The sequence below is a fragment of the Clytia hemisphaerica genome, unplaced genomic scaffold, assembly GCF_902728285.1.
Source record: "Clytia hemisphaerica strain Z4C2 unplaced genomic scaffold, Clytia hemisphaerica genome assembly, whole genome shotgun sequence".
Classification (NCBI taxonomy): domain Eukaryota; kingdom Metazoa; phylum Cnidaria; class Hydrozoa; order Leptothecata; family Clytiidae; genus Clytia; species Clytia hemisphaerica.
In genome coordinates this window covers 713272-734143 of record NW_027104209.1, presented here as the reverse complement: position 1 = coordinate 734143, position 20872 = coordinate 713272, and the positions used below count along the sequence as shown (strand labels likewise).

Sequence of the window (20872 nt, the reverse complement as noted above, 5' to 3'; positions counted from 1 at the left end):
ATGTAGTCAACTTAAATACGATTGGTAGACAAACCTCTACAACGAAATGTCGAAGAAGTGAGACGTCTGACAATTGTTTATCCATACAATCTTTGATGTAGGAGACGACGGGCAGGATGTAGCCACGGCTCAACATGTGGATCATACGATCTATCAACGTCTTCTTAAACTCAATCTTAATGCAAAGAAAAAAGTAAAATCAAAATTCTACGCTGAGTAGCATCAAGCATTATGTCTATGATAATATGATAATCAATTTACTTGATAAAATGTGAGAACGAAAATGTCTGAATGAAACTATATTTCAAAACGTCTGTATCCGAAAAGCACTCGAACCAAATTGGAACATAATGTTCGGATGTTAGATGAGTGTATCGAGATATTATCCTCAATGTTTTATGAAGTTAACGCCATCGAGTTAAGGGCTCTGACCATAGTCGGAAAATTGATTTTAGTATTTGAACATCAAAGTTATTATAGTTTAGGTTCTTTAACACTTTTAACAAAGAATTGCCTTTCAGATCGCTTTTTAATCAAATCCTATAAGAGTAATCAAGAAGTTAATTGCAAAAATGATGTTATGAACTTTAAAAAGACGTTAATAATATGTGGCATCACCTTCTTTTATAAAAAGTGCTAAGCTTTTTTTGGAAAAATTTTCTAAATTAATGCATCAAAAGTTATGGTTGTTTTTCTATGAAAAATTGGGATGGAAAATTGGTCAAAAAGCACTGTTTTCAAGAATTTGAAGCAAATAAGCTTTTAGAAAAGTTTTCCGAAAAAATAATTTTAATTCGATAAAAGATACACCATTTACTCCAAAAGAATTTTCAAAATATTTTTTCTTCGCCAAAACTAAGCTCTTCAATGTTGAAATACTCTTCTTCGCAAATGTCTTCATTTTACTTCACGGATTTTCGACTCACGGATAATTGGCATAACAGAATATATATAACATGCCATAGTTTTGAGTGCTACATCAAGTAGAAATTTATATTTTGTAAGTGGTAAATATTAAAAATTCACTATGGTCAGACCCCTTAAAAGCTTTAAGGTTTAAAGAGTTTAAAAAGGGATACTCTCAAAGTCTGAAATGAACCGAAAAGTATTTCACCTCGATGAGTGTGTCAAGTTGAGGATAATTCCTTTCGAATAATTCTTTCAACAATTCCAAAACACGAGAATGGAGTAATGGATGGCTACTGTTGATCTGAAGGGAGGAAAAGGAAGAAGAAGACAGTAGTTATCATACTTCATATCGAGAAGAATACATTTTGCTTTGATAGTTACTTCTAATCAACTGATGAATTCGTAAGCAAGAAACTTTAAGTATTGAGAAGAAATACACCGTTTCTTAATCTTTATAAACAAGCTCTACTTAAGTATTGAGCACTCTTCATTATGAAGAGAAACAAGAAAAAGGAGAAGAATACATGAATATTCACTAATCTCTTCATCGAATTCTTTGAAAGTTTAAATGAGAAATCTAAATGGGCGAAGGGGGGTGGGCGAACATTTTCAAGTCGAAAAAAGATTATTGAAAATGTGTAGATATCCCCTGGAAAAAATGATTTTCATACCTTAAAGTGAGGGTGGACGAACTAAATTAGTCTCTTACCCCCTGGAAATTTTTTTCGGATTACCCTCTGGAAATCTTCGTCTACCCCCTGTATGGAGATAAAATGGAATGGCTCATTTAAACTTTGAAAGGGTTTTTAAGAAACACAGGTAAAGAGGGCAAAAATCGATCAAAAATGAAGTTGGAGTTTAAACAACGAATGAATGCGAAGTGGATGCTTTCCTCTCACGTTAAATGAAAATGAAATGATACCTCATCTAAAAGGACGACTTGAAAAGGGGAGCTGTCCGTAATCACTTTGTGATAGTGAGTGTCCGAGAAGCAATACTTGATCCAGTGAATAATTCCCACTGAGATGATTGGGTACCTGTGGAAAAAAAAGTCAGTCAATCAATCTATATATTAATACGCTAAATCGTGTGTGTTTACAATATTTTGTAAATGGTTTTCAAAAATCTAACAAACCCTACAAACCCTACTGTTCATGGCGTTGAACAATCAGATTTTCTACCATTAGACTTACTGTGGGATGCCTTGTTAACAAGAAATAGTCTTCATAAGTTGCTTCTAAATTTATTCTATCAAGAGCAATTAGCAATTTAATGACGTTATGAACCTTAAAAAGACGTTAATAAAATAATGTTATAATACTAAATAATAGTAAAATAATACTAATAATTTACAAAAAGTGCTAAATTTTAATGGATAATTAACCTTTTTGTTTCAATTTTTTTTTAATTGTCTGCAAAATCCGACTATTCAAAAAATTTCGGAAAATTTTTCTAGATAGATGTTTCAAAAGTTATGACTCTTTTGGTACAAAAGATTGGGATGAAAAATTTGTCAAAAGTCACTATCTTCAAGATTTTGAAACAAAGAAGTTTTACAACAATTTTCCGAAAATCTATTTTTAGTTTGGTTAAAGATATACCATCTAGTGATATTCAATATGCGACGTACAGCCACTTTTTGATCGTCAAGAGCCCTGTTTAATGGCTTTTATCAAATCAAGGAAAAGAAGAAAAAAAAAACAACAAAAGAATCGGCTCCTTTGTCTACCTATCAGGTTCACCATCTAGCAGACACAAACAGTGTCGTTTGTTACCACAAACAGTCTCGTTTGTTACCACTAAAATACTTAAATACTTCTTATCTTTGGAGGCCCGGGAGGCCTTTTTTAGGTTCTGAAGATATCAGACTGTCTCCCCAATTTACTGATATTCAAGATATATATCTGACAGGGTCGACTTTTGGTTATTTTGGACAATTCTCAGGGTGAAAATTAGAAAAAATTTCAATTTTTTTTGTCTACTTTTAGCTATTTTTGCCACTATTCATGAAGTATTCTAAAAAGTAAAAAGATAAATAAACTATTCTATAAAGGCAGTACCATCCGGGCTTAGAGGTTTAGAAACTTATTTTCAAGCAGTATCCACTTAGATTTGTCACCTGGTCACTTGTCCGAGGACGTAACAGCGAATAGAGCCTGAAATTCTGATGAAATAATAATTGAAAATAGATCACGTGACTGACCTGATACATTGGTAGATGAGACTGAAGTCAGCGGTCAATTGCATGGTACTGGATCCAACATCGTTCGAACAAATCCGATGCACGACCTCTATCGCTTTCAAAGTTTGTTTCACTTCCTCTGTGAACACTGATTCACGGATACCCTGCGTTTAGAAAGATATTCTTATCATTTATTGGACTTTTCCAGAAATAAAAAATTATCCCTACTGTTGAGGATATTGATTTTTATCGAACCCCCTGGATATCTTACTTTAGTAAAGATGGATATCCACTCTTAAAAATATGCTCAACCCCCTGGATATCCTCTCTTATAAAGATGCTTACCCCTGGATATCGTATTTTTTTACTAGAAAAGACACTTTACCCGTGGTCATGTGAAAAGTGACTTAAAGTCTGTCTCAGTATAATCTGCCGTTGGAACAAGAAAGATTTAATGTATTAGATAGCGATTATGTGATCCTTGAAAAGACGTTTAAGAGTGGAGGATAAGAAAATCGCTCTTGCCTCTACTCTATCATATGGAGTGTACCTTTTATAATTTAATGGTTATCCAAAATCAACAAAAATCGCACAGACAGCCCTAAAATCGCTCGGAAAATCGCATAAAGAGGAGAAAGCCCTAAACTGAAAGACCACATTTACGATACCTTTTTGAATCAAACGAACCGAATAATGCATCGTCAATTGCTCACGAAGATTAGGAATTTAAATGAAAGATTGTTGCCTTAAATTCCTCACGAATAGCATTTAAAAATGTCTTGTTTTTATTCTATTGGCCGTGATATACCAGCATCGGGGTTAAATAACTGTAGAAACTAGACAAATGTGTTATATATATGAAAGAAAGCTAACATAACCAAATTGGTCGACTCAAAGGATTTTAGGTTAAACCAAAAATCAAGGAAATCAAGCATCGGCTTTTCAAAATAGAATTTGTCAACAAAGTCAAAAAGACTTTTGCTAAAATTATAGCTTCGAAAAGTGATATTGGGCGCGTTCACACTGGAAGGTTTCCTTATTAAAACTGTAATTATAAAATCATTAATGTTTTACAATAGAAGCGTGCACGCAACAAAAGGTTAACTAACTGCATTGCTTTGCCACTTTCATTTGATTTTTCTTAATTAAAAGTCATAAGCTCCATTGTCTTAAAGGTAGGGTAGAAGCAGCCTTTAAAACAAAAGATTTAATTAAGGAAGCATAAACAAAGGATGCAATGAACAAAAAGTTTTGCGATTTCAAACACGAATGGAATGAGGAAAAAATAGAAACAGTTCAAACAGTGTGTTGTGGATGTGTAAGACGAATGCAGTTATAGAGTACAACCATTACAACAAATATGTTTACAGATTTCAAGTGATGGATATCAATATCAACCAATCACAGGCGAAATCAATAAAGAATCAACCAATGAGAAGCCTTAAGCAAAATCAATTAACATGTTATGATAGATCTCGTGAACCTACAAAGAACTGTAATGAACCAGTGTATTCATCCATTATAAATCTCTTTGTTTAACTTTGATGGATTTAATTAAGGAAATGGGAGTTTCTAAACATCGACCACAAATGGCGACCACAACCAGCGACCACCGACCGGCGACCAGATAAATTTGGCTGATCGAGTTTTTCCTCTTTTTCCACGTAGAGTCTTTCTCTTATGATCATTTATTTATCGAATTGAAGAGTAAAGCTCACCCCTGTCTCACCTACAGTGATTATAAAGCAACGTGCAAAACGTGTAGAACAGAATTTGAAAGAGCCCAGTGGGGTAAATACACATCAGATGCTTCTATTTTAAATATAATAAAAGAAGAAACATTTTCTTCACATCTTGGCCTAGGTCAAACCGCTTTGCCAAAAATCCACAATTCTCAGTGGAGGAAGTGCTTTTATCAGAGAAGAAGTTAATAAATACTTAAAGAAAAAGATAATTATCATCATCATCATCATCATCATCATGAGGATGAGGAATTCATTCCCCCAATTTTCACTAGACCAAAACCAGATGGTTCAGTCAGAATGACATTGAATTTAAAGATCTTTAATGAACACATTAAATAAAACAAAACTTAATCCGAATAAGCTCATCTTCTTGATTTCAACATTCAAAATACAAAAAAAGAGAGAGACGGTGAAACTTCTGAGTATTTCGAACTCCTTTCGGGTCATTATCAACAGTAGCTTCTACAAAATCTAATTGCGACCACGAAGTGCTATTAATTTCCACAGTTCTAAAATTGCTGTTATTTATAATTTTAGCATTGATGTGGAAATTAATAGCACTTCGTGGTCGCAATTAAATTTTTTAGAAGCTTTTTATATTAAACGATTACCACCAAAGGAATTGCAATTATTCTCTTGACAATTTAGACTGGAGTCGTTTTATAATGCGTGTAATACGTATATCTATATATAGACGTTATACAGGGTGTCCCTAATAAAAGTATCGAGTCGTACCATTTCTATAAAAAGAAAGTTGTGTGTGTTTCACTAAATTTGCAATGTTTATCAAAGTTTCTCTCTGTGTCATATTAATTATTCTCAATAACTTTTAAAGTAAAGTTTTCTTATTGTCATATAAACTTATTGTCTTGGTAAAGTCATTCAAAATAATCAAAACTTTATAACCTTAAAATCATTAAAGATATCTTAACAAATATTTTCGTTCTTTTTCTGAGGGCGTATTTTTTCATTTTTGATGACAATTTTTGTGATGCAAATACTGCATCCAACGAGAGCGTTTTTAGCCAAAACAAAAGAGTCTAGAGAAAATTTTCTCTGTCAGCGAATTTAATAATGGTCGTCTCTCCGTAGTCACTTATATTGTTACTACAATACAATACACAAAATGATACCGCGTTAACTTAGAGACTTATAGAGGATTTGTTCCTTTAATAATTTGCAAAAATAGGTACACTCATTTTTTTATAAGCATAACGTTTATAAGCATACTGAAGCTCAATTTTCCAGAAAAATTAAGCATATGCTAAGCATACCTTGAGGCTCAGCCAAAGAAATTTTTAGAATCATAATTTCCAAAACTTCAGAAAATAACAGAAGAATGAAGAAGAGAATTACAAACAAAATTGGTGATTTTATTTTGTTTAATCTCTTATAAATAACACAACTTGGTCTCTAAAGAATGTACACTTTCTAAACTTACAATAAGCTTTTCGTTTTTGTGAACGTAAAAAATAAAATATCCTCTAAAATCTTAACCCCCTTCATAATTTTTTTACCAAGCATAGGGTTAAGCATAAGTCGAGGCTCAAAATTGAGCTTTACTTAAGCATAGTGAGCTTCAGCCGAAATTTACCGTATGCTTATAAAACAAAATGAGTGTAGTTCTAAAACATCTTGTATGCATGTAGCATCGAACAATTAAAAAATAATTCTCATAGATAATGATGCACATGATGCGTTTTCAAGCAATCTAGGCATTCTAGATTTTAAAAGTTTTCTCTTGGGCGAAACTCTTGGAGCGCCGCAACGGGTATGGCAGGTACGTCGCTCACCGTACCAGATTTTTTTTAGTGTTAACCCTAACTTTTATGATTACGTCATCAACCCACATTTTTTTCTTTGAATTCCTTATATGGTAGAGAACATTTCTGCCAAGTTTCAAGTCCATCGCTTTTCTAGAGCAAAAGTTATACAAGTCTGGTGGAAAACACACCCCCCCCCCTCTTGAGAATAGGAACCCCGGAAAAGCCTGATAATAATAGGTTTAAATAAAATCAAAGACTTTCAAAAGAATTGTGTGACCAAACAAGGCATACTTGGCTAAAAATAGCGTATTAAGGCCGTTAATAAAAGTGCGAAATTTCTCGAAAAATTTCGCGCTCGCTTAGCTCGCGTTGTGGTTTTCCATACATTTCCTTTCATGAGATAGGGGTCAAATATTAGAATTTGGGTCCTCTGGTTGTACTACCGCTCAACCTCTTTGAAGCTTGTGTTGAAGTCTACAGCTTGAAACCTTGATTGGCCCAACCTCGACGCTATCGAGAATAAGGTTACAAAATTGCAGAAAACTTGTTTTGACGAAATGTTTGGCATAAGAATAGGTCAAACTGCTTAAAGAAACCATAAAAATGTCATATTTAGCCCAATAAGGTCACAATTGTTTTAACCAAAGATATAAAAGCAAAATTGGCGCATGAACGTGAAAAAGGTTTTTTTCGCGCGTGAATACGTGAATTGGCAAAATTGTGTGCGTGAATACGTGAATTGAGGGTCGACTAGGGGGCCTCTATAATGGAAGTAATAAAACAATAAAAATGCAAGGAATCATGTAGAACCTTTGGAATTTCAGGCTTTTTCTGAGAATAAATTATGTGCAGTGTCACATCTGGAAGAATACTTCAATAGGGAAAAAAATCTTAGCCCCAAGTGAGAAAGGACTAGCTTTCAAAAACCACACAAAGCTGTATCTAAGGACGCCATTGGCACGTTGGTGCAAGGAGGTATCGATCTTATCTGATATTACCATTTTTAAACAAACCACCCATTCTTCCAGGTCAGTAGCCACATCGAAAGCCCGCAAGAAGGGAATTCCTTTAAAAATAATCATCGACCATAAAGCTGGGTAGAAGCTTGAGAGAAGTGGGTAGAAGTTTGAAACGTCTTTTAAAATAAACAATCGAATGTGACTTTAATATTATTACTTGAAGGACATTTATTTTGTGTTATTTAGGCCTACACAAAAGAACTTTTTCACAAATAATAGACCAACTTTTTGCCAAGGTTTCATTGTACCCAAGTTTGTGCTGAGTTTTTCAAAACGAAATGTTCTATGCTCTTTAGTAGAGCTTAAATGTTATATCACCTTGAGTTGTGCATTCATTGTTTTATGAGACTCTAATCAAGGAAGTCTAAACAAAAATAGTAGTAATTTAACACTATTTTTATCAAAACTGTAAAAGTTGTGAACATGTTTTTTTTATTAGAACACCTAAAATTTGGCTGAGCCTGGATGTGCTTATTTTTTTAGCAATTTTCTGCCTAAAATGTTCTTAAAATGTTCTTAAATGCGTTCTTAATTTTTCAGACTACTCTAAATCGACAATATCATCCAAAATAATGAGCGCTTAAACGCTTAAAATTGGTAAAATTCGGACAATATTGGACTCTCGGTTTTAGAAGATCCATCCCTAAGTTCGGTTAAAACTGCTTGAAAAGAAGAAAAAATTGTTGTTTCTTGTCATTTTTTTCCAAACTGGGGCTGGGCGTGTTCTTACGATGTTCTTAATTTTTCGACGAATTTCAGCCTAAATGTTCTTATAAACTAGGTTTAAAAAAAAAAACGTGTAATATTTTTAGGAATCATTATTTCACAAATATTTTCCTATCCTCACTGGAATGGTGATACACATGAAATCATTTTTACCTATCCTTTCCTCATTAAACAATTGGCTTACCGATAAAACTGGCGAAATCTTCGAAGAATCTGGAAACTAATATGACGTAAAATTAAACAAATAAATGAGACTTAAGGCCGGTCTCCAATTTCGCGCGAAATAGGTGACAGTTTTTTTCTTAACCTTTTTTGCCTGAAGAAAAGATTACGTTATAAAAAAGTTTCGTGCGAACAAAAAAAAAGTTAAAGGAAGGTCTACTTTTTTCATCCGTTACGTCGACCAATGGAATTGCTTCATTTTTCAACCGACCAATGACTTATATTTGTAATTTTATTATTATTATTAGTTCCCAGTATGGATTAGAGAGATTATAGCGCCCACCAGGTGCTTTGTTACCCTCCCTTATAATTCCCATAGTTTTCTGTAAGCTGATTACTGTAAGCTGATGTTGTCACCTTTTAGGAGAGCAACTTAATTCTACCGTAATTGTCTTTTTTTAACATCGTCTGACTAAAGTCGGTCACAGGATTTGTTTTTGGATAGTTTGCCAGCAATATTTTGTAAGTTTTATGCATATTTTCTATGCTACTTTTTGCAATTTTTTTCATATTTTGGAATTATCAAGAAATAAAGAATTAACTTACAATTGCTACACGGTGTTTCATGCTGGTGCCACCTTCAGGCAATGCAGGTGTATTGTAGATTTTATTTCAATACACATTCTAGAAAAACTTTGTAATTAGTCTAATTGTCTTTTGAGAAATTAGTTAAGTGTGAAAATATGTTAATTGTTGGATATTGGTCGTTGTTTTTTTGTTTCTGATTGTGTGAATTTTTTAGTCAGATTTTCTAAACTGAGACAACATGTTAAATGTTAATGTATGTAGGATGTGTTAAATGTTGCCGTATTCTTTGGTGACCAAACTTGACGGTGTTTGCTGGGCGTAACGTAAGCTGTTCTCCTCCTCTTTCTTAGATTGAAGCCAGAAGTTTTAATAGTTTTTCTAGAAAAATAAGGAATTTTGTTTTTTCAAAGTTTGATAAAAAGTTTGATTTTATGAATGAATTTGATTGATAAGGTGCTGTTTTAGAAATAGTCAATAATTGAGATAAATTAAGAGACATAATCTTGAAATTTATCCAGATTAGTGGACAATAATTAAAGTTTGAGAATATATAGGCATGACATAAAGCCTTAGCCCGGGGGGGGGGGCAGTCAGGCAAATTGACCGACGGGTATGTGCGGCGGTTAAGGGTATGTTTTTCAAAATATCAGAAATGCACTGTAAGGGTGGACTTCTGATAAATGCACTGTAAGGGTGGAAATTTCAGCAAATCTGGGAAAATTGCAAATTTTGCTCGAAAATGTTCATTTTTTTTGCTCTAAAAGAGTTTAAAGTTTGAAAAAATGCACTGTAAGGGTATGAATTTCACCGATTTTTTTCTGCACTGTAAGGGTGCGATTCTAAAAGCCAATTTTTTCGCCGCACATACCGTCAGTTGTAAACCCACTGCCCCCCCCTGGGAGCCTTCACTGTTTTCAGCGAAATAAAAGGGCGGATGCATCTAAGTGCGCTGATTTTATTTCCCGCTTTTTGGCATCTCAATTCAACGTGAGAGTTACAGCGTAGTTTGTCATTAATAAAGATTAAAATTAACGCGGTTTTTATTAACACGAGAATTTTCCATTCGTGTTAACCCTTTAAGTGCTAATGACGAGTATAATGGTCCATGTGCTATGTAGGAGGGCGAAGCCCCCCTGTAATGCCCAGTTTGAGTTAGAAATCGTCACTTTTGGTCTAACTTGTAGGAATTGGATTGAGCTTCATGGTCAAGCAAAAAAAAATCAAAAGTGAGTCTTTCCAGCGAGATTTTAAGCTATTAGTAGAGACCACTATGTATTCCCGTGTGCAGCAGCTTGTGCAAATTGTGAAATTTTTGGTTTTCTTGAAAGAAGACCCTCCAGGTGAACATAAAATATTATTACGAAAACCTATGAAAATTCGTTAAAAAAAGTCTATTGGCCGTCGAAGGTTGGAGCTTGGTGTACGCACAGACCAGCACATTACAGGCAAAATTAAAAAATATCAATTTTGGCTAATAGACTTCTTAAAAAGGATTTTCAGACTTTTTCGTAATAATATTTTATGTTCACTCAGGGACTTTTTTTTTTAACTAAAAATTTTTCGAATTTTGGCAAATTTTTATTTTTCCATGACGTCATCGTTTTATGACGTCATTTTGCCTTATTTCCTTGATATCTCCTGATATATTCATTTTCAGATATAAGTTGTGACCTTTTTCTTTATCAGTTTTTCATGCTCTTTCGAATGGAAATTTTTGACGACTTTTTATTTTGGTTGTCATGGTAACCAATGACGTCAGTTTCCATAGCAGTAGGTGGTCACACCCGGCCCCACCTCTCAAATTTTGATCCTCTACATTCAAGGAACAATATTCAATCATAAAATCCCTTTGCACAAGCTGCTGCACACGGGAAGCTTTCTCGCGTGGCCCCTAATATGTTTTACTTTGATTCTGTCCTCCAGCGAATTAGTTTGAAGTTTTACAACTGGGCACCTTTCTATCATTCAGGCAGGTCCGAAAATGGTATTCATGTATGGAAATTTAATCTCGTGAAATTTAATCCGATTAAAGTATTGCAAAACAAATCATGAAATTATTGGTAATCTCATTGCCTAGTGTATTCATAAAAGAAATTACTTTTGATCAAAACTGGAGAATAAGGGTGTATTCACACTGAAAGTTTCAAGCTAATGGCCTTAACCTTTACCACGTCTGTTGTCCGGAAGTTTCATCTCCAGCACGCCTTGTGTTTTTTTGTCGAGATGACAGTTTTACGCTTTCCGTCATAATTTTTGATCTACTAAAACCGATTCACAAAAGTAAGCCCAACTTTCCTGTTTTCTAAAAATGTTAAAATAAAGGATTTTCTTCAATCAATAACGATACAGTAGTCTTCTGCCTTGGGGTTGAAAAAATTTCAAAACGCAATTTGCCATATTTTCGAATTTTGAATTTAGCTTTAAAATTATATTTGCAATACCATAATTTTCTGGCTTTTTGTTTTCAAAATTTGAAATTTCTCTCAAATCTAGAGAAAAAGACGTTTTGTTCACAAAAATTTTTGCTGCATGAAAAACTTTAACATCTCTACTTTATTTCCTGGAAGTTCTTTTCCAAAATTTTCCATTTCAACAACATTTTTCAATCGCTTAAAGATAGGTAGCTTTTTTCTAATGTCCCCCAAAACGGAGGTTTGCAATTTTAGCGATTTCTCGAGATATCTTTAAGATACGAATACAAAATTTTGACCATGGTTTGGAAATGTGATTTGGAGGGTTTTGGGCATAAATCTGTTTGATAAAATATTTACAGTACACCCCTGGTTGTCAAAACGCAGGTTTAGGGCCCCCAAAACGTAGATGTAGTGAAAATCAAATTATTAAGCCCAGTGGTAATAGGGGGGGGGGACTATGAACATATTTGCGTTTTCCCTTAAATTTACGACCTGATGGATGTAAAATTTATGATTTTTATCAAATATTTCAAGATTTTCGATATTGCAAAGTCCAAACTGAAAATTTAGAAATTTTCAAAATGACAATTTTGATTCAACAAAGTCTTAATCAAGTATCTGAAAACCAATCTCTTTTGAAAATAGTTCCATTCATGTATGGAATAAGCTGTGAAAATTTTAGAAAAAAAGCTTAACTGAAACTGAAAATATTAAGCTTTAAAGTTATTTTTCTCCTATATTTTGCAAAAAAATGACAGAATTTGCCGTTTTTGCTGATTCAGCGAAAATTTTTATATATATAATGTTAATTTTTTGTTATAAACTATCAACTCAAGCTGATAGGAATGGAATTCCAAGATTTTTTGTTGTTTCTCATATTGAGAATTTTCGGTTTTATCAATGCTGATTCTAGGGCCCCAAAATACTGGTTGACCTTTAAGATGCTATATCTTTTATCCATCCTGTGAAAGGCATTAGGTGTATAAAGTTTCCTATACCCCATTTTCATAAATTATTTTCAATATCCAAGGAGCTAGAGTGAGTTATATGCAATTTTTATCTAATTTTGGTGTTAAAATATTTCCTTCAGACGCAAATAAGTTAAACCATCAAAAACATGCTCATTTTTAAGTATAACCAACCTTCTTTCAACATAAACAAAAATCGTCTAATTCTGATAAATCTACAAGTCAGAATCCTCATTTTAATGACGACCTCCGTTTTGGGGGGCCGTCTCCGTTTTGGGGGCCATATACTGTATATATATACGAAGTCGGCGTGGTAAACCATGGAGGTAATAAAAATATAGATGGAGAGTCAATACCTTTTGTTCTATTCTGATTTATCATCGGAAGCAAACAGCTGTTTGGTTGCTTTGGGAATAAGATGATTAATTTTGGGTATACTCATGGGAATATTTAAGATGAATGAAAAGACATTACATTTTTAATAAGTATATTGAAATATAATAGCCTTGTCATGAAAAATTGAAAATAACTTCACATAATAAGCACAACTCCAAACTTCTAGGGGAAGCTGCCCATAAACCATCGCTAGATTTAAGAAAGAATTACGTGTTACGATTAGGAACCTTGTATCGATCATTTTGTCAGAGTATGAAAACCGCTGCCCACTTAGACGTGAAGATTTTAAGATAAGAAACTTTCAATGATAATGTGATGCAACTCTCAATGTTAACAAAATGCCAGCACAAAAATGTGTCCTCATGAAATTAATAGTCTTACATCAGTTGAAACTATTTCGAATCGCATTTTAACAAGGATTTTCGGCAAAATTAAGTTTTTCAAAATCAACCAAACAGTCTCTTTCTGTTCTTATAAAGTTATAAATTGATGTTTTTTTGCTTCCAATGGCTTCGTTTAGACCAGCCTGGCATTTGTAATTGCTTGCAGTATTCTTTTGAATTCTATTGTTCCGCGCAATTGTTCGGTTTGTCAAATGCCTAATGATGCCAGCGTGTTGGCATTTCGTTGGCATTTGAAATGCCATTTTGAGCAAAGGAATCCCCTTTTCTGGCATTTCAAATCAAACAAAGGAACCAAAACAAAGAGAAAAAATGACATTTTTGATTTTTAAAAGTATTTGCACGTTTTTTATTCAGTTCTTTCTATAGATTGTAAAATTTGCACGATTTGCCATAGCCTAGCCCTACGGCAAAAAGTTTCAGTCTTAATGGCTGCAGTTTTTGAGAAATTCCATGCTTTTCATTGTTTGATCTGTCAAAGTTGAACTTGAGGGAATCACCTTTTCAGTAATGAATCTAAAAAGACGATTCCTTAAATGCCATGACAGAAAATACAATGGAAAAGCTATCAAAATCGAATCCCTCATGAGTAAATGCCAAATTACAAATGCCAGTTGGTCTAAACGCAGCCAATGATGGTACATCAAAGGAAAGCCGCTTTGAATAGATTTATAAAAGATTTCAACGACCATTTAGATCATTACCGAGACGTTTTTTCTCCATCTTTATCTTTATTACTTGCCTCCGTGGGTAAACTAGTAAAGGTTAACGTTTTTTTAAATCATAAAAAATATTTTGTTGTAGAACGAGAAAAATCTAGAAAAGAAAATAATTTTTACTACTTCTTGCTGATGTACGCGAAACGTTCAAGCGATAGTAATCATTGCCTTTGTTTCTTTGGCGTAGTTTTGAAGCAACTCGAAAAGTTTAGACAGTGAACTTAAATTACCTAACTTTTTGAAATACGAACGAATTCATGTTGGTATACACACTCTTTATATACACGTTTTTTTCTCACAGATAAAAGTATTTTCTTACCATTAAAACAAGATTTGGCATGGAGATTGCTTGAGATACACGCTTTTTTTTTTATAAGAATGGTGTAAATCCATTTCATCATGGATATTCTTAACTTTTTAGGGGAAATCATCCTAAAATATTCTTACAGTACATTCTTAGGTTAGGATCCTAATTCATACTAGATTTAACATTTACTACATACGTCTCAAGCATAAAATGGCACTTTCGTAAAAGGAGTGAGCCGTGAGCCGTACTTGAGGATAATTCATAATTTATAATTGAAAATGCTCTTAAAATGGCATTCTTAGCTTTAGTAGCCAAATTCCATGATGGTGATATTCTTAGCATATTCTTAGTTTTTTGGCCATTTTCATCATGGACATTCTTATAAAGTGTATTCTTATAAAAAAAAAAGCGTGTACGTCACGCGTTCGTGCAAAGTTAGATGATAAGAGACAAAGGAGAAGATCGTGCACACTTCTTTGTTCCCATACAGGGTGTCCGGAAAAAAAGTATCGAGTCGTACCATTTCTATAGAAAGAAAGTTCTTGTGTGTTTCACTAAATTTGCATTGTTTATCAAAGTTCCTCTCTATGTCATATTAATTGTCATGAGACATCTTTTATGAATAACTTTTACAAAAAAACAATCCTCAATAACTTTAACGTCGTGAAAATTGTAAAGAAATTTAATTCTTTTTAATCATAATGACCGTTGTAAAAATAAATGTGTTAGTTTATATTTTCTTATACAGGGTGTCCCTAATTAAAGTATCGAGTTTGAACATGCGATTGAGTAGAAAGTTTTATGTGCGTGTTCACAAAATTGTATTTTAAGCTCTCCCTCTTTTTTCTTTGTCATTACGATTAATTTATAAGTTGTAACTACCTTTTGTAATAAGCCTGTGTGATGGAGAACGTTCTTATATTTTAGCGATAACACACACAAACTTTTCTACTCAATCGCATGTTCAAACTCGATACTTTAATTGGGACACCCTGTATTTTGTTAAACACATGCAACAACCTTGTACACTTTTTTCCGGACACCCTGTATTTGATGCAACAGTGTGAATGCACCCATGGAGGTATAAAGAAACAGGAGGAGTATGCTATTGTAACCATGCTCGCCTTACGATAAAAAAATTACGAGGTATGCATGCTCATAATCTCATATATCGTGCATTTTTAATGAGCTCTTTTGTTGATAGGTGAAATCTTATTGGCTAACTTAAGTGTCGGAAATAAGATGAGACGAGATTCATTGTTTCTGACATTGGTGTAAGAAAATATTTGGACTAAAAACGGACCTGTAAACTTTGCAATCCTTCATCAAATGACAAGATTTTTCGATCAACATTTTCTTCAAGGTGAACCCTATTGCTTAATACTTTCCTCCAAAATTCTCCAGCGACTTTTTGTCTACAAGTTGGGTCTGAAATTGTGTGTGCTTATAAAGAACTTTTTATTTTCTGGCTAGAGAAAATATCTTTTCAAAACAAAATTTAATGGATGCCAAAATTGAACGCAAACTTATTTCGTGGAGCTAAATTTTATTTTATTCTCGTATATTAGAAGGCTAGAAATCTTCGATGCTGATAGTGAGAATGTTCAGAACAGACTTGAGTTCTATTAAAAAGTCGTATTTCGTCGGGCGAGCCTATAATTTCTTTTGATTTATTACATAAAAGAAATCAAAAGACTTTAACGACCAATTACCGACAAATTCATCTCCTGTCTTTCTTTATACCTCTATGCAGTGAACAAAAACACGCACTGATTGATGAATTCATTTTTCTTGTAAGAGGATACGTTTTACTGATCTTTATATAAAGGAAGATAAGATATGTATTCATATTGCAAAAGAAATTATGAAATTATTCGGTATTCATTCATGAGAGAAAGTACATTTTAATAAAACTTTCGATAAAGTTTTTCCCGTCTTTATGTTTTAGTATTATATAAATTCAACCATCAGTACATCCAAGACGTTCATCAAAATGATAGCAACAATTTTGTTAGCAATACCTGGGTTTGTTTTGCTATGGGCGTTTATCAATTATGTGGAACATTTGATCAGTTTGAGGAAATACCCAAAAGGACCATTTCCTTTACCTCTGGTCGGAAATGTTTTGCTGTTGAGCAAAAGACCTTATATGGATTTCATCGAACTTGGAAAAACGTACGGAGATGTGTTCAGCTTTAGTTTTGGTAGGTGAAAATGATTCTTTTTCTTAAGTATGACTGTAATAGCACTAGTATAAACTGTAAAGGGCTACATACACTACACAATATATTGTCAGGTAATATATTGATGATGTATTGCTGAATGTCGACAATATATTGAAAAGGTGTCCGCAATATATTGTCAGCTCGATTTGCAATTTTCCAACAATAAAGGGGGATTGTTTACAGAAAGAAAATTCCTTTTTATAATAAAGTACCAGTTGTTTACTTCGTACATTACGGTCCGCAAACCATATTGTCGAATATTGTTCGTCAATATATTGTGTAGTCTTAGTAGCCCTTAAATAAGTGTCCCCCAATTTTCCTTACCTGAGCCTAATCTTTAACTCTGTAAACTTTCACAATCTTATTCAAGCTCGTTAAACTGCATATTATCGGCTTTTTGTTGCTTAATGATAGCGCCACATGATTTTCTGGCGTCCGTCAGTAACGTAAATAAAACCTGGGATACACTGGGACGAGGTTGCTTATTTACAAGAAAGGTTTTTTTAACACGGAGTTTTGGATTGTATTTGCAATGCTGTAGCTTTGGAGAGTACAATTAGCGATTCATTACATCCCTATTGATTGATGATTATGAGCCAGATACAGCCGGGTCTCCATATCTCGAACACGCGCATGGAACACAAATTATTTCGAGTGAAGGAATGGAGTTTAGAAGACACTGTCAACCTGAAGGGACCCCACTAAACTTGTTCGAGCTAAGGAAACATTCGAGTTATAAAGGTTCAAGCTAAAGAGATTCCACTGTAGTAATAATCGCAGGGATGCAGCAGGATATCGTTTGGGATCGTCCTTCGTTCACATAAGATAATGGCTAAAAATTAATAGGAGATTCATAAACAAAGAAACTTTTTACAATGATTTTTTTTTTCAGGCATGAATCGCGCCGTCATCCTAAACAAGTATGACGTCATCAAGGAGGCTTTAATGGCAAGAGGGACTGACTTTGCTGGCAGACCCTCAACCGATATACCAAGCAAGATCACCAGTAGAAACTTCACAAGCCTTGGCCATTGTGATTATTCAAAAAGTTGGGCATTCTTGAGGAAAGTTTCGTATAAAAGTTTACATATCTATGGATCAGGAATGAAGAGGCTTGAAGATTTGATTACAGAGGAAGTTGACAAGATGTGTTCAACACTGTCTCGAGACCTTGGGAAACCGATTTTGATTGACTCCTACATTGGTAAGTATCTGTATTGAAATCATATTCCAAAAAAAAAGGAGGAAGATAAAAATACTCAATGTCAAAAATTTTCGCGGTCAGAAGTCATGACATTCCTATAATTTTCGTATTTCTTGGGAATTTAATTTCGTGAATCACGAAGATAGATGTAATTTTTTTCAGATTTTATAAAAGTAAGAGCAGATTGTAAATAATGCAAACCTAATGCTTTTTTCGCGGGAAATTAATTCACAAATTTAATTTTGCAAATTTTAGAAAATTTTGACATTAAAGTATACAGTACTTTTTTATGGTTGGAGGAGCTCATATTTCACCGCTTAGACGTTTAGTAATATGTTTGACATTTAGAAAAACTAGGAAACGAAATGTAAAATATCTTTGGCTTGGAACTATTACGTAATTTATGTTTGAAATATTCTTGACTCTGATGCTTTGAAGAAGGATTATTAAATTTAATATTCAAATTCTCTTTTCTTCCAGGAAATTCTTTAATCAACACAATTTGCCACATGTGCTTTAGCAAAACGTATGATTTCGATGATCCAGAGTTTGCTCATATTATGGGCTTCTTCAAAATGATAAACGATGGATCTTTACCTGGTCAAGCCATCTCCATATTTCCTTGGCTTCAATACTTCCCTGATACAGAGAGATTCAAAAATCTGAAACTGGGCTCCAAACAAAGGCACGATTACGCAAACAAAATGTTTAACGAACACATTGCCACTTTTGATCCACACAATATCAGAGATCTAACTGACAATCTTCTCCACTTTTCACAAAACAAAGAAATGTGGAAAGATGCTGGATTCGAAAAGGTGACACAAGAACAACTTGAATCTGTAGTCAGCTCCATCATGTTTGCCGGTGTGGAAACGCAATCTGCAACTTTCCGATGGCTACTACTGTTCATGTTACACCACCCTGAATATCAAACAAAGATCTACGAAGAAATCAAATCGAATGTTGGGCTGAAGCGTCGGATATCTCCAGAAGACAAGGAAGTAGCAACAATCACAAGTTGCGTCATCCTTGAAACCCATCGAATGGCATCTGTCGGCCCACTAAGCCTTCCTCACAAGACAACCGTCGATACTTCGGTCGGTGGACACACAATCCCCAAGAATACGACAATCTTTACAAACCTCTACAGTATGCACTACGACCCTACACACTGGGATGAACCAGAGAAATTCAAACCAGAACGTTGGTTAAATGCTGATGGAAGTTTAAAGAAAGAAAAGGCGACACACTATCTCCCTTTCTCAGCGGGAACTCGTGTTTGTCTCGCGGAAAAGATGGCCCAATTGCAACTATTCATGATAACAACCAATTTCTTTCGTAATTTTGAAGTATCATTGGCTCCGGGAGAGCAGTTACCATCACTTAAAGATGGCGTCATGGGGATAACATTAAATCCACCTCGCCGTAAAATCATCCTGACCCGACGAAAACACAACTAAGGGGGATAACTAACGAGTATGACGAACGATAAATGATAAAAAAACCCTAGAATGAATAGGACGTAACTCACAACCAATTTGATGTTCGGATGCAACTTTTTGATATGCTCTTAATTTACCACGTAATGTCGAAACATGAACCTAACGTAAGAGCAAACTTGTTTCAGAAATAAATACAGAGATATAATAAGACAGCACTTTTGTAAATGTATGGTTAATGTATGATTTCTTTCTAAAACTAAAACGATGTAGTAAATTTCAGGAAAAAACATTTTTTTATACAATATAAAACTTTAGAAGATAGGATACAATCTACAAACTTTTCTGATTTCTGTAATCCCAAAAGATAGAAGAGTTTTTAATAGTTACGGTTGCGAGGCAAATATCCCCTGAAAAATCTGAAAATACATTAAACTGTATCCAGATATAATTGGCAGTGAAGACAAGAATACCTGTAACTTTTGATTCTCGAATATACAATTGTGGAAAATCTTTTTTACTTGTTTTAGAGAATCAAAAGCGCTATATTTTCTACCAGTGGTAGTTGATAGCACTTTTGTGTGAAAAATCAAACCTCCAACTTTTTACTATAAGTATCATATCGTAATTGATGGAAAAAAAGTAGATTTCTCGGTCCACCTTATCAATTTCGCCCTGTGAAATCGCTGAATATTTGTTGTTCAATTTCATTTCAGAAAGAAAATTTCTTACATCCTAGAAATTAACAAAACAAAACAAATCAGTTAACATAAAATGAAGGTGGGCTTCAGAGGGCATCTATTATCGACCGCCGGATTTCTTTCATAGTGGTACGCTAATCTCGTTTTGATTTGGCTCATCACTTTGTCTGCCATTTACTTTCGGTTTTTTTAACTAGATTACCCAGGTGTTTCTCTCTTTTTTTTCCTGAATGTCTTTTATTCGGAATTGAATAATCAAGACATGAAAAATGACTATATTGTAATCTGTTTTCAATGAATAATCTAAAATGTACTGGAGATGACATGTAGGCGTTAATAATGTGCGCGCGCTCTTTCGTGAGCGTGCGTGATGCTTATCTGATATGCCGATGGCGGATTGGCGGCCGCCCACGCTAAAGCTCTAAAGGGAGCGGGCTAATTTCCCGGAGAGGAATGATAGTCGGCCTTCGATGTGCCGCACCTCAGTCGGGTTCAGCAGTCCTTGCCCGTAAACGTAGAAATATTTTGGTTGGACCCGCCAATCCCCGAAAACGAGGGCTGGGTTACCAGACCTCCCACTACAAAATTCTTGACGCGGTCTCGCAAAATTCCGTAATGTAAACCTTCCCAGATGTTGAAAATTTTCCGACTTTCAGAGCTTTAGCGTGTCGGATGAAAATTTCACCATCTGGCGGGTGCCAGATAAGCGTGATGCGTGATGGAAGGCGGTCGTTTCAGTGTGGTTTACATCCACACTGTGACTTAGTTTAGAAAATTCTATTACGCTTAAATTTAGCGCCTTTCTAAGGGAGTTTCTAAACATCGACCACGACCAGCGACCACGACCGGCGTCCAGATAAATTTGGGTTATTGAGTTTTTCCTCTTTCTCCACCGTAGAATCTTTCTCTTATGATCATTCATTTATCGAATTGAAGAGTAAAGGTCACCCCTGTCTCACCTACAGTGATTACAAAGCCACGTGCAAAACGTGTAGAGC

General features: G+C 34.3%; 2 protein-coding genes across 2 annotated transcripts in view; one reads left to right on the top strand and one right to left on the bottom strand.

Annotated features, from left to right (window-relative positions):
* Positions 1-20872, bottom strand: part of LOC136815510 (negative elongation factor D-like) — a 72765-nt gene that overhangs the window by 3281 nt on the left and 48612 nt on the right. The window contains exons 11-14 of the mRNA XM_067071968.1: positions 3113-3255; positions 1832-1946; positions 1115-1210; positions 35-175 (exon numbers count right to left, since the gene is read on the bottom strand). Of these exons, the coding sequence (XP_066928069.1) occupies positions 35-175; positions 1115-1210; positions 1832-1946; positions 3113-3255 (495 nt within the window). The remainder of the gene's footprint in view (positions 1-34; positions 176-1114; positions 1211-1831; positions 1947-3112; positions 3256-20872) is intronic.
* On the top strand, positions 16203-19499 carry LOC136815513 (steroid 17-alpha-hydroxylase/17,20 lyase-like). Its single transcript, XM_067071972.1, has 3 exons — positions 16203-16506; positions 17420-17731; positions 18212-19499. The coding sequence occupies exons 1-3, from the start codon at positions 16296-16298 to the stop codon at positions 19192-19194; spliced, it is 1506 nt and encodes a 501-aa protein (XP_066928073.1). The 5' UTR covers positions 16203-16295; the 3' UTR covers positions 19195-19499.

Bases quoted from the DNA above. Each gene is read 5' to 3' on its own strand.
- LOC136815513 (XM_067071972.1), top strand. From the start codon at position 16,296: ATGATAGCAACAATTTTGTTAGCAATACCTGGGTTTGTTTTGCTATGG. The intron at 16,507-17,419 runs GTAGGTGAAAAT...TTTTTTTTTCAG, and splicing joins TGTGTTCAGCTTTAGTTTTG to GCATGAATCGCGCCGTCATC. The intron at 17,732-18,211 runs GTAAGTATCTGT...CTTTTCTTCCAG, and splicing joins TTTGATTGACTCCTACATTG to GAAATTCTTTAATCAACACA.